Source organism: Onychostruthus taczanowskii, unplaced genomic scaffold (assembly GCF_017590055.1).
Source record: "Onychostruthus taczanowskii isolate IOZ18803 unplaced genomic scaffold, ASM1759005v1 scaffold101, whole genome shotgun sequence".
Taxonomy (NCBI): Eukaryota; Metazoa; Chordata; class Aves; order Passeriformes; family Passeridae; genus Onychostruthus; species Onychostruthus taczanowskii.
In genome coordinates, this window is record NW_024496638.1 from 6,101 (window position 1) to 18,937 (window position 12,837).

At 54.7% G+C, this 12,837-nt stretch overlaps 3 protein-coding genes across 3 annotated transcripts in view; 1 reads left to right on the plus strand and 2 right to left on the minus strand.

Annotated features, from left to right (window-relative positions):
- Nucleotides 1–3,580: 3,580 nt before the first annotated feature.
- FEN1 (flap structure-specific endonuclease 1) lies at nt 3,581–6,891 on the minus strand. The gene is made up of 2 exons (XM_041412586.1): nt 6,839–6,891; nt 3,581–5,446 (listed from the first exon to the last, which is right to left on the minus strand). Exon 2 carries the CDS (start codon nt 5,443–5,445, stop codon nt 4,285–4,287), a length of 1,161 nt encoding a protein of 386 aa, XP_041268520.1. The 5' UTR covers nt 5,446; nt 6,839–6,891; the 3' UTR covers nt 3,581–4,284.
- A 13-nt stretch (nt 6,892–6,904) lies between these two features.
- Nucleotides 6,905–7,637, plus strand: TMEM258 (transmembrane protein 258). Its single transcript, XM_041412599.1, has 3 exons — nt 6,905–7,030; nt 7,106–7,215; nt 7,368–7,637. The coding sequence occupies exons 1-3, from the start codon at nt 6,905–6,907 to the stop codon at nt 7,492–7,494; spliced, it is 363 nt and encodes a 120-aa protein (XP_041268533.1). The 3' UTR covers nt 7,495–7,637.
- A 3,579-nt stretch (nt 7,638–11,216) lies between these two features.
- Nucleotides 11,217–12,837, minus strand: part of MYRF (myelin regulatory factor) — a 41,969-nt gene continuing 40,348 nt past the window's right edge. The window contains 2 exon segments of the mRNA XM_041410829.1: nt 11,217–12,228; nt 12,439–12,513. Of these exon segments, the coding sequence (XP_041266763.1) occupies nt 12,142–12,228; nt 12,439–12,513 (162 nt within the window). The 3' untranslated portion in view covers nt 11,217–12,141.

Here is a 12,837-nt window from a genome sequence, read left to right on the forward strand (position 1 = left end):
GACCCCTCCACGGAGCAATAAAGTGCCATTCCAGCATATCCCTGTGTGTGTGTGTGGGTATCTCTGGGAGAAAACACAGCTCACGCCCCTTTTGTCTCCCTTCCTGCTTAATTCCATGAGCTCAGCTCCTCTCCTCCTCTTCCCCAGCACCACACACAAGCACAGCCTCACCCAAACTCCATGGAGTCAATTCCCTCTTGGACATCAACAAAGCCTTTCCCCAGCAGCCACGGGCTTGTTCCTCCAGGCACATTGCTGTGCTCCAGTTCAACCTATTCTGATCCTCACACAAGCTCTCACGGCACGAATCAGACGCAATTATCTCAATTTCATTATTACAACCCCAATTAGCATCAGCCTCAGGCCACCAGTTGCATTTTCCACAGGTGGTGGCCTGGGGTTGCAGCTGATTCTAATCCCGATTCTGTGACTCCATCTCTGGCCAGGAGTCACCAGCACCTCTCAATTGGGTCCCAACTGCTCTCCAGCCAGCCCCATTCCCTACTCCCACTGGGCCTTGTCCAGCCACACTTTCAGCTTGGACCTGCTCCCATTTGGGCCCTTCCCACCCAAACCATTCTATGATTCCACAGACACTGTCTCCAGAAGGAGCTGGGAGGGACAAGATCCAAACTCTTCCCAACAGCCCGAAAAGCAGCACGCACCACCTTCCACCATCTCCTGTACATGTGGTCTCATCCCAGACACCAAACCAGTCTGACTCAACCCATGGTGATGGTGCCACCCTCCAGGTCCTTCCATGACCACACAGATAAGCTGGCACCATGTGGCAGTGCCACAGCTGGTGTAGGTTATCAGGTGCTCCACTGGAGATGACATTTCTGCCCTGTGCTACATGGGATGTCCCGGCTACCCAGTCTGTCCCTCTCCCCCCTGCTAAATCCCATCTTGATGCAGTTCTCCATCACCACCACGCTCCATGGAAAATATGCTGCTCCACCTCAGTGCTTTGGTGGTTTGTTTTCAGTAGGATTCACAGGGTTCATTTTCTTGAACTGTGTGTGGCACAGCCCTGGGCTTGGATTCAGGATGGGAATGCTGTGGATAACAGACATCTTTTAGTGGTTACTGAGAAGAGCTTTTTTTTCTCCAGCACCTTGCAGTGTCCCATGGGACAATCCATGCCCCCAGCTCTGTCAGCCAGGAGGTGAGACCATCATCCTCCTCCTCATGACCGTGTCCTACTTGCCTGAGAACCTTTCCATCTGTTCTGCTCCAGAGGGCCACCAGTGCCCACATGGAGCCCCTCGCCCCCGGAAGCACTGGGGTGCCCTGGGGCCGTGAGCACTGGGGCTGTGATGTCACACAGGTGTCCCCCCCGCAGCACTGTGACATCGGCACGGTGTCTCTACAGGACGCGTGCCACCACCCCTGGCTCCCAGTGTGGCCACGATGGGACACAGATGAAGCCATGAGTTTCCTGCTCCCCACGCTTGTCCTGCTGGTGGCCACTACGGCCGTCCTGCTGGCCGCCCGCATTTGGAAGGCGCGGAAGCGCCCCGGGAGCCGGGCCGGGGCCTCGCGGCGCTGCCGAGCGGCCCCGGGGGCTCCCGGTTCCCCCCGGGCTGAGGAGACCCCTCCCCAGGGCCCGGCTGCCCCGGAGAGCCCCCCGTACATCCCCTGCCGCTGCGGGCCCTGCTGCACCCCCTGCGTGACGGCGGCCCGGGAGCTGCAGGGCCTGCTGACGCCGCTGTGGCCCGAGGTGTCCTTCCCGCGGGACTCGGAGATGTGGCAGCTGTGGTGGGAGGACCTGGAGCAGCTGCTGGAGCGAGGCCACCTGCCCTGCTGCGCCTCCTCCAGCTCCTCTGGGAGCCCCCGGCCCTCCAGGAGCCCAACAAGACCCCTGATCTGTCGGAAAACATCTGCCGCTGGAAAAGGCTCAGCCCTCCGCAGAACCCGACGCTGGCTGAGATCCTCCCCCCTTCCAAGAATGTCGATCCCTCGGAAAGGCTCCTCCATTCCCATCCAAACCCTCTGTGAGCTGTGTTGTGCTCCAACTGGAACCTGGCCCGTTCCTGCCAAGAAGCAAGTGGAAGTGTCCTGGAGCCGCAGGTGCCCGGTCCACGGCTCCCAGGATCCTGCGGCAGAGCCACCTGGGCAGACTCTCCGCACGCTGCTGGACAAGAGGCTCCAGCGGCAAAGGCAGCTGTTCCATCAGGGATGCTCCCTGGAGTTGGCTGTGAAGGACAAGGCTAAGGAAGATCTCCCCACCTGGGATATTTATAGCAAAGGTCTCCATCCCTGCCAGAGCCTCCATGAGATCTGCTGGACTCCAGATGGAAAATCCCACATGGACAGGTCTCCCTGTCGCCTTGGAGCCGTGGCTATCCACAGAACTCACCAGATACCCACAGCCAGGAAAAGCCTGGAAGTACAAGTGAGAGCCCAAGCCACTCCAGCAAAGCATTCCCAGCAGCAAGTGTCCCTGAGCCGCCGGTGCCCCATGCACAGCTCACGGTGTGCAGCAGTGCCACAGGAGAAAACCCTGCGGGCAGCGCTGGACAAGAGGCTCCAGCGGGAACGGGGACAAAAGGGAGTTCTCAGGAGATGGCTCTCACGGATCCAGGATGTAGCTCGTGGCAGCAGCTGGCACACTCCGTAGCGTTCTTTGTGCTGGATAAATTCAGGGTTTCCTCTAAAGCTGTCTGGGAGTTCCCACTGTTCTGCTTTCCACTGGGACAGGGTTTCTTTCTTCCCAGGAGCTGGCACATATTGGGCTTGGATTCAGCATGGGAATGCTGTGGGTAACACATGGGTCATGGTCCAGCCAGCTGGAAAACTCAGATGAAGAAGTTGAAATTTCATTTAATTAGAACTAAGAGATGGAAAAGGTGGAAAAGTATTCCAGTCTTCCCATGGGGAGACCGCTCACATCAGAGAGCCCCAAATCCCCTGTGCTCTCTCTGATTGGCTCTGCTGGGTCCCTAGCTTCCCACAGCACTTGCTCCAAGGATAAAGAGTGGAACTGGAAATCATTAATAATAATGTAAGTGTCAGAAGCAGTGGGAATCTTTGTTTGGAATAAGAAATGGAGGAGAAATGGAGTGAAAAACCACAAAGCACCGGGCAGGAAGAAGGAAAAGCTGCTGGAAAAGCAGCTTTTAGAATTGGTAAATTTCCCAGACTTATTTCCAGATATTATTATTGTGAAATAATTTTTTGTCTCTTCACCACAAAACCATTCCTGTACCTATGAAGGTATCTGGAGATAAAAGAGGAACACTTAATTTAAAAACTTCTGGGGGAAAAAAACGATTATGGATTGAAACATGTGAGAGAATCCACAGCAAGGAAACGAAAATCCCAATTTTAGCAAGATTAATGCATAATAAAGATTCCTTTCCCCAGAAAACAAGCCAGCCTTCTTATTGTCCAAACTGGCAAAGCGCAGACTCACGGATTTTGATGTCTACGAAGCATCCAGAGAGCTCAAAACTGGAATTCTTTGTGTTCCAGACTGTGTTTGGTTTGTCGGCTGTTATGGAATTCCCTCAAAAACCGGGATTTTCATTTAAAACCACGGTTTAAGCCACTTCTCTGGAGAAAGAGAAACAATGTCTTTGTGTTCAAATTTTATTCTGAAAACAAAACCCATCCCATAGCTCTGACAAGGAAAACACTATAGAAAATACAGAATAAAATAAGAAATAAAAGGTTTTAATTCCCGTCCTGGGACCTGTAAGTGTGTACAACACGGAAAAATGCCTCTGGAATTCAGGGACTGAAGAGGCTGCAGTTCTAGGCTTATGGGTATTTTTATTTTTAAGCATTTCTAAGCAAATTTCACACTGGGAGAGCTGCAGTCTGGGTTCAGCTTTCCTGGGGTTATGCACTAAAAGAGGGCCAGGGCATTGCTGGAACTGAGATCACAACTGGGTTTTGAATAAGGAGAGTGACCACAAAAAGGAAAGGAAAAACCTTAATGAACTTTCTTTAAAGGGGGAATTTTACCTCATTACTTGAAGCCTCCTTCCCAATTCCAGCTTGCCTTCCACTCCTATCTTTCCAGTTTCTGCTTGCATCTACCTTTTCTGGGATGGATGGGATCAGGCTGAAATCTAATCTGTCCTGAGTCTGCTCTGGAGCTGTTCAGCTTTGGAATTCTGAAATGTGGGGGTGTTTGTGCCCAGAAGCTGTTCCACTCTGCTGGCCTCACCCATTCCTTCCCAGCACTAACACACAGCACTGACTGCCATTAGTCTAAAATTCCTCATTAAGCCCCCCAAAAACCCAGTCCCAGAGGTCTGTGGGCGCCCAATCCGGTTATTTTGCCTTTTTAGTCTTTGTGGCCGCGGTGCTGTTGGGCTTGGAGTTGGTCTTGGCTTTCTTCTTGGCCCCTCCCTTGGGCTCCGGCTCCTTGCGCTTGGCCGAGGTGATGGATCCGGTGACCTTGAAGAAGTCGTCGAGCCGGCCCTGGGTGCTTCCCTGGCGGCTCTTGCTCAGCCTCTTGACGCCGTTGCGGATGCGCTCCTCGTTGAACTGCTTCTCCCCGCACATGAACTGCACCAGCTGCTCCTCGTCCGGCTCGCTCCACTTCAGCTCCACGGCGTCGGGATCGATCACGTCGGGCTCCAGGAAGAGCTTCTGGGCCTCCCTGTGCAGCCAGTTCTCGGGCAGGGGGTACTTCTTGGTGTCGAGCTGCTGCACGATCCTCTCGATGGATTTGTGCTCCCGGATGAGCTCCACGGCGCGCTTCGGCCCGATGCCGCGGATGCTGGCGCAGTAGTCGCAGCCCAGCAGGATGCACAGGTCCACAAACTGCTCCCAGGTCAGCTGCAGATCCTGCAGGATCCGGTTCAGGTGGAACTCCTGGATGGGCAGCTTCTTGGTCTCGCTGGCCGTGAGGTGCCGCATCAGCACGGGGCTGCCGAAGGTGAGGCAATCCATGTCCTCCGTGGCGGCGGCGTACACCTTCCCGGCCTTCACCAGCGCGGCACAGCTGGCCTCTGCCTCTCCGGGTGCCTCCACGTAGGGAATTCCCATCAGCGTCAGCAGCTTCTTGCACTCCTGCGTGTGCTGCGGGGTCACCTTCACCAGCCTCTTGCTGTACTTCTCGATGTTCTCCTCCTCCCCGGCCTCCTGCGCTTCCTGCAGGTGCTTCTCCGCCTCGGCCCGGCGCTCCGTGCGCTTGGCCAGCTCCCCGGATTTCAGCTGCGGGGGCTTCCCGTCGAACACGTACACCGGCTTGATGCCGTTCTCCACCATGCGGATGGTGCGGTAGAACATTCCCATCAGGTGGCTGGTGGTCTCCCCATCCTCGTTCTGGAGCACGTCAGCTCCCTGCCGCACGGCGATCAGGAACTGGTAGATGCTCATGGAGGCGTCGATGGCCACTTTCCGGCCAAAGTAGGACTTGATGTCGTTCTCCCGGATGGCCCCGGGAGCCACATCGGCGATAAGCTTGGCCAAGCCGTGGATTCCCATCCTGGGGAAGGGAAAAGGGGGATGTTGAGAGCGGGCTCTGCTTGAGGAACGTTGGGCCACCCAAGGAGGGGGAAGCAAAGAGGGCAATGCTTCCCCTGCAAACCATCACTCCAAGGGCTGCGGCCTCTACTGGCAGCCTTATCCCGAATCCTGCCTCAGGCCACCCTTATCCCTCACACTCCCCTCTCGGCCCATCATTACTCCCCTTCCAACCTCTGTCCCTCCCATCCCAATCCCCCTCCCCAAAATCCGATTACCTCTACCATTACAACCATCTAGACCCCACCACCTCCCCATTCTTATCTCCCTATTTCCCAGCTCCCCAGGCCTGCCATCAACCCCTCTTCCGTCCCTTTCAGATCCTCCGTTTCCCTCAGCCACCGTTACCCCCCTCGGGGCCCCCGTGCTTCCTCAGCAGCCATTACCCCGAGAGCTCCCGTTTCCCCTGAGATCCCCGTTATCCCTCAGCCATTACCTCTGAGAGCTCCCGTTTCCCCTCACATCCCCGTTATCCCTCAGCCATTACCTCTGAGAGCTCCCGTTTCCCCTCACATCCCCGTTATCCCTCAGCCATTACCTCTGAGAGCTCCCGTTTCCCCTCACATCCCCGTTATCCCTCAGCCATTACCTCTGAGAGCTCCCGTTTCCCCTCACATCCCCGTTATCCCTCAGCCATTACCTCTGAGAGCTCCCGTTTCCCCTCACATCCCCGTTATCCCTCAGCCATTACCTCTGAGAGCTCCCGTTTCCCCTCACATCCCCGTTATCCCTCAGCCATTACCTCTGAGAGCTCCCGTTTCCCCTCACATCCCCGTTATCCCTCAGCCATTACCTCTGAGAGCTCCCGTTTCCCCTCACATCCCCGTTATCCCTCAGCCATTACCTCTGAGAGCTCCCGTTTCCCCTCACATCCCCGTTATCCCTCAGCCATTACCTCTGAGAGCTCCCGTTTCCCCTCACATCCCCGTTATCCCTCAGCCATTACCTCTGAGAGCTCCCGTTTCCCCTCACATCCCCGTTATCCCTCAGCCATTACCTCTGAGAGCTCCCGTTTCCCCTCACATCCCCGTTATCCCTCAGCCATTACCTCTGAGAGCTCCCGTTTCCCCTCACATCCCCGTTATCCCTCAGCCATTACCTCTGAGAGCTCCCGTTTCCCCTCACATCCCCGTTATCCCTCAGCCATTACCTCTGAGAGCTCCCGTTTCCCCTCACATCCCCGTTATCCCTCAGCCATTACCTCTGAGAGCTCCCGTTTCCCCTCACATCCCCGTTATCCCTCAGCCATTACCTCTGAGAGCTCCCGTTTCCCCTCACATCCCCGTTATCCCTCAGCCATTACCTCTGAGAGCTCCCGTTTCCCCTCACATCCCCGTTATCCCTCAGCCATTCCCCGGCCGCTCGCGCACCGCCGCTCCCGCGCTCCGCCGCCGAGCCCGCCGGGAGCCGCCGCCGGCCAATGGGAAGGCAGCTCGCGCTCGCCGCGCCTCGTTCCCGCCCTCACTTCCACTTCCGGCGGCGGAGGGGGGCGGACGTGCGGCGGCGGGAGCGGAGCCGACGTGTCGCAGCAGGGACTGGCGACATGGTGAGGGTGGGGATGGGGGGACCGGGGGTTGCCACAGGGGACCCGGCCCCGCTGAACACCGCCGTGTCCCCGCAGGAGCTGGAGGCGATGAGCAGATACACGAGCCCGGTGAACCCGGCCGTGTTCCCGCACCTCACCGTGGTGCTGCTGGCCATCGGCATGTTCTTCACCGCCTGGTTCTTCGTGTATCCCCGCGGCTGAGCGGGCGGGGGGTGCCGTCCCCTTGCCGTGCCTCGCAATCCCGGATTGTCGCCCTAATTCCCGGGGGCAGGGGAGAGGGTGGGGGTCCCCTCGCCTTGCTGTGCCTCTGTTATCACCTTAACCCCCGGCCTGGCAGCTACGAGGTGACATCCACCAAGTACACCCGGGACATCTACAAGGAGCTGCTGATCTCGCTGGTGGCCTCGCTCTTCATGGGCTTCGGCGTCCTCTTCCTGCTGCTCTGGGTCGGGATCTACGTCTGAGCCCCCGGGGGGCCTGGATGGGATTCGGGGAAGCTCTTTTTATATTTTCTTTTGTATTTCAAGGAGAAAACGCCTGTAGCAGGTGTGGTCTGCGACAGGCAGTGACCCACAGGTGAATAAAAGTGGCTCTGTGACACACCGGCCTGGGGACTGCTGGTTTGTCTTTATTTATTTTTTTAACCTGGCTTTCCCAAAGAGCTTGGATAGAATTATGGGAGGTCTAATGCTGGAAAAGTCCTCTAGGATGACGCAGTCCTACCACTCCTCCTACACTGCCAAGGCCACCACTAACCCGTGTCCCCAAGTGCCACAGCCACAAGGTGTTTAAATCCCTCCAGGCATGGGGACTCCACCTCTGGAGCCTGTTCTAGTGCTCTAAAACTCTTTCCATGAAGGAATTTTTCCCAATGCCCATCCTAAACCTCCCCTGGTGCAGCTTGAGGCTGTTTCCTCTTGTCCTGTCACTTTCCCTGAGAGAAGAGACCAATCCTACCTGGCTGCACACTCCTGTCATGGAGCTGAGCCGAGTGGAAAGGTCCCTCCTCAGCCTCCCTTTCTCCATATTGGCACAAGATCCAGGTACTTTGGGATATGGCCACTGTTATCCCAGATTTCTGTGCTCTGTGTGGTCACAGGTGTTCCAGTGCCACCTTGTGTCCTGGTGCAGCAAGGCTGTGCAAAATAAATCTTAAATCTGCTTTTAATCCCTCAGTCTCCTTTGCCGTCACATCCCCTCACCCTTTTTTGGGGAATGCTGTGCCTGTTCTCATCTCTAACCAGGAGTTTTGTGGTGCTGGATGTGCCCTTCATTAATTCCTGAATTAACTGCCTGGCCTAGAAACAAGGAATTGATGTATGTGTCTTCAAGAGGCAGATGGGAATTTTAGCCCAGCTTTCAAACCATTCCACTTCCAAATCACAACTCCAAGCCCCAGGGAAGGAAGATTTCCTTCTGTGGACTTTTAGGTCCTTCTGGATCTGAGTCTGCCCTTTGACATGAGCAATGAGAGGTCAGAGGTGGGTTTTCCTTTTCCTTTCTTTCTTCTTTTTCCCTCCTTTTTTCTTCCTCCTTCCTTTGTCCTTCTGCTTTCTTCTTCCTTTTCCCCTTGTCCATTTAACCTTTTATTTCCCTCTTTATTTTCTTCATTTTTCTCCCAGTTCCTTCATCTTCCCCTCCTAATTTCTTTTTCCTCCTTCCTTTCTCCTTTTTATCCCCATTCCAAAGAACCATGACTGGGCATATCCAGAAACTTCCACCGACTAAAGACTTGGAATTTCCTCCATCCCGTGGGCAGTTTTACAGACATTCACCTGAGTTATTTCCTCAGAAAGGGAGGAAAACACCAGGAGCCATCCTTGGATACAAAGCAGTATTTATATATTTTATTCATATGGGCACATTTACCTCCAGCATAAAACAAAGTCTAAATAAGCAAAACAAACCAAACAAACAAACAAAGAAAAAAAAAATCCGGGGAATCCGGAAACTCAGCCCTCAAATTCAGCAAAATATAAATATAAATCAGGAAGAAAAGAGGGAAACCACGCTTGTTCCCCACAAATAAAAACCAGGAATCAATAATAACCTGCTACAAATGCAACTCTACGAACTGGCTGGCAAAATACAGTGATTAAAGCTGTGGCAGCAACATTTAAACCAACAAAATTAGTGCTTTACGTGGTGTTTTTTTTCCTTAATTCTTCCAGTGGTGCCATAGTCTCTATTTACAGGCTTTAAGCTCCAACAGTAGGACAGAAGAGTTGGGAATTTGCTTTTGAAACAACTCCCAAACAGCCTCGTTCTCCACCTTTTGTCTTCCTTCCTGCCAGGAATGTCTCTTTGCCGCTGGATAGGGAGGGATTTCCCCAAGCTGGAGAGGTCGGCTCAGAATTCCCTCCATCCCACACAGGGAAAGGCCTGATTGTGAACTCTCTTGGTACTGATTGGGGACAGGGAAGGGGCAGAGATGCGTTTTTGGGGGGGGGAAATCCATGCAGACAGCTGTTTCCACGGGCCTGGAAGCAATTCCATGACTCCTTTACAATTCGGAACCCCTTTGGAGCTCGTTGCTGCCTCGCTGGGCAGCAGCCGATGGATGATTTTTATCACGGAATCCTGGAATGGTTTGGGTGGGAAGGGACCTTAAAGCCCATTCAGCCCCACTCCCTGCCATGGGCAGGGACACCTTCCACTAATCCAGGCAGCTCCAAACCCATCCAAGCTGTCCTGGAACACTTCCAGGGATGGAACATCCAAAACTTCTATGGGCAACCTGTGCCACTTTAAGACATAAGGTACTATTGACACTAAAAACTTCATCCTGAATCCCTGTCCTCTCCTGATCCCAGGGATTGCTGCCAGCTCCATGTGGGTAGGGCTGGCTTTGGCACTCCAGGAATTGCCACATCCCAGTTGAACTACCTGGGCACCATGTCTGAGGCAGCATTTGGGAATATATGTGGGAAAACACTGTTCCTTGGGGCTGTTCCATAAGGAAAAAGGCACTAGAGATGTATCCAGGCACTTGGTTTGTTGGGAATCTCCCTAAATCCCATGGCTGAGCATCCTGGGGAAACCTGAGAGATCCCAACTTCCTCCTGGGCCACCACTGATTGATTCCTTCCCTCAGGAGTGAGCTGGAGTGTACTGGGGTGTCTTGGCTGAGGGGGGGTGATTGCAGGCTCTGGCCCCCCCAACATTCCCTGTTTCCTCTTCCAGGGGCTTTATCCCATCTCGGCATCACTCACCTGAGGAAGGACGTGCCAGCCTGGGCCACTGATTGCCAAGGGAACAACAAATCTGCCAAGGAAGTTACTTCCCAGTTTAAAACCAGGAAAAACTGCTCAGGGCAGGTGGAGGGAAGAGCACTCAGCTACATCCAGGTGTTTCCTTCCCAATTTCAGGGAAAAACAGAGAATCCTGCTGAGCATGGAGCCCCCCCTCCTTGTGCATAGGTATTCCAAGCCTTGGGGCATCCTGTTGTCTCACTGAGCTTCCCAAAACTAGGTTTTCCAACTGCTTGGCTGCTAGGAATGCCCTGCTCACCCACTATTCTCTGCTTCCCAGGATTCAGTGGATTTTAGTAACTATAATTCAGTGTTTCCAGGCCTTGAAACCTCCCTACAAACAGCTTCTTGGGGGCAGATGCCAAATCCAAGTGACATCAACCAGGAATTTCAGGGCTGCTCTGTTGGGATAAGCGCAGGAGGGGATGATGGGAGATAAAACCAGACGTGCCCAGGAACCATCACTTTACCTGGATGAAATCCATCTTTGTTTCTCCAGAGCAGATTTAGAGTGTCCTTAGGATCAACATGTGGCATTCCCCCCTCACTTGTTTCCTCAGGGAAATCCATTTTGGAATAACCTGGAGGTGGCTGAGCCTCCAGGAACACAGACATCTCCTCTGTAGCACGAGGAGCAGGACGGGGAGGAGGAAGCACAGGGAACCACTTGGCTTTCCCACAGGACACACGTGGCTCAATGGGGCCAGAAGGAAATTCCTGTTTTTTTACGGCTTAAACCCCACAAGAATTCAGTAGTTTAGCAATTTAAGGACTTGTAACAGTAAAATATCCCAAATCCCCCCAGCAGACCTCTGTGAGGGCAGGGACAGCCTGCAGCTGCTGCCATCCCAACTTTTGGGAGAACACCCCTCTCCTGAGGCAGAGATCCTGCCTGGACACAGATCCTGGTGTTCCCAGGGACTTGGCCTTGCTCTGCAGGGCACTCCAGGCTTTGCCAGTGCTGCACATCTGGGCAGAGGTTGGCACTGGCTCCAGAGCCGACCAGGCAGCTCCGCACACGCCGCTTCCAAGCGGATAAAAACGGATCCTACCACACTAAATGTGGGTAAGTCCCAGTCATTTGTCACCCCTGGCTTGGGGACAAGTGTCCCCAGGTGTGGCATGGCCTCAGCAGCAGCTTGAGTGGGGGTTTTATCCATCCAGACCTGGATATCCCACATGGATATGGGATTTAAGAGCACAAAGAAGAGGGGGGATGACGTCGAAGCTGCTCCTTCTCCGGTTGTTCCTAGAGGAACGTGTCCATTGGCAGGTCCAGGAGTGTCTGGGAAGTCTGTGGGAAGTGGCCCTAGGCCAAGCAGAAGGAACAGCAACTCCAGTGTAGAACTTCCAGTAGGTCCAGGCACAGCCATCCTTTCCAGGCCAAACTCCAGCGTTTGGCTCTTGGAAAGGGCTCCAGTGTTGAAGCAATTCCAGTGTTGTGAAAAACTGATGTGGGACATCTGGGAGCACCGGGTGGGGCTCCTGTCCATGGAAGGAGCATCCCTCTGAGATGTGGGAGAGCTGTCCACGCTCAGTCCGGTGTGATGCTTCCAAATCCAGTGTTGGAAGGGGAGGGGGAAATGATGGAGGACACAAACATCCCCCTAAGGGAAGGAGAGGGGTGTGGGATGCTGGGAATCGGTTCCTCAGGAGCCACCACAGGGCTGGTGGTGGCTTTTAGGTCCTGTCTGTCCTGAGCTTCAGTGTCTCCAGCCATCACCATTCCAGCTCCGGAGCTGCCGCAGGACACGGGGAGGAGGTGGGGCTGGGGGCCAGCGGAGCAGGGAATTCGGGAGGCTCCCAGTGGCACCAGTTCCCCTCCTGTCTCTGAGCAGAGGGCACTGGTGCTGCCGGGACTCACTCACAGAGCCAGTAGAACTGGAAGTAATAGTCAGTGAAGAGGTGTCCCAGCTGCTCCAGGGAAGTGCTGCAGTCGGCTCGGCCCTAGGAACGGGAAAAGCAGCTTAGAGAGACAGGGGTGCGACTCCAAGGGCAGAATTCTGCCTGGATTATGGCCTGAGGCAGGGACAGGTCATCCTCCTACCACCTACAGGACTGTGGGAAGCTCCTGGTGCTAAACCTGCATTTCCCACATTTCATAAATCCCACATTTCTCTCCTTCCACGTGGCCCTGGACAAGCTGCGGGCACTCACCGGCTGCGCCACTCGGAAGTGGTAGGAAAACTCCCGGAAGGACAGCATCACCAGAGGCCAGCGGTGCGTGGTGTCCTGGGGAAGGAAGGGGAACAGCTGGCATGAGGTCAGGGATGAGCTTGGGGGATGTCCTCCAGGCTGGATCTAGACTGTGAGGAAATCCACGGCCTCGTGCTGTCAAGTGACCCCATGGACGTTTCCTGGAGCACAAGTGGGATGAGGAAGGGCTCTGGGAGCTGGGGGGGCTCAGCCTGGAGGAAAGGAGGCTCCAGATGGACCTTCTGGCTCTGCATAACTCCCTGACAGGGCAGCCAGAGATCAGGTTCTGCTCCCAGGGAACCAAGGATAGGATGAGAGGAAACGGCCTCAAGCTGTGCCGGGGGGGGTTTAAGTTGGGTG

Excerpts from the sequence above, each read along its gene's own strand:
- FEN1 (XM_041412586.1), bottom strand. The coding sequence starts at position 5,445 with ATGGGAATCCACGGCTTGGCCAAGCTTATCGCCGATGTGGCTCCCGGG.
- TMEM258 (XM_041412599.1), top strand. The coding sequence starts at position 6,905 with ATGGGAAGGCAGCTCGCGCTCGCCGCGCCTCGTTCCCGCCCTCACTTC. Across the intron at positions 7,031-7,105 it reads CAGCAGGGACTGGCGACATG|GAGCTGGAGGCGATGAGCAG; the intron begins GTGAGGGTGGGG and ends GTGTCCCCGCAG. Across the intron at positions 7,216-7,367 it reads TTCACCGCCTGGTTCTTCGT|CTACGAGGTGACATCCACCA; the intron begins GTATCCCCGCGG and ends CCGGCCTGGCAG.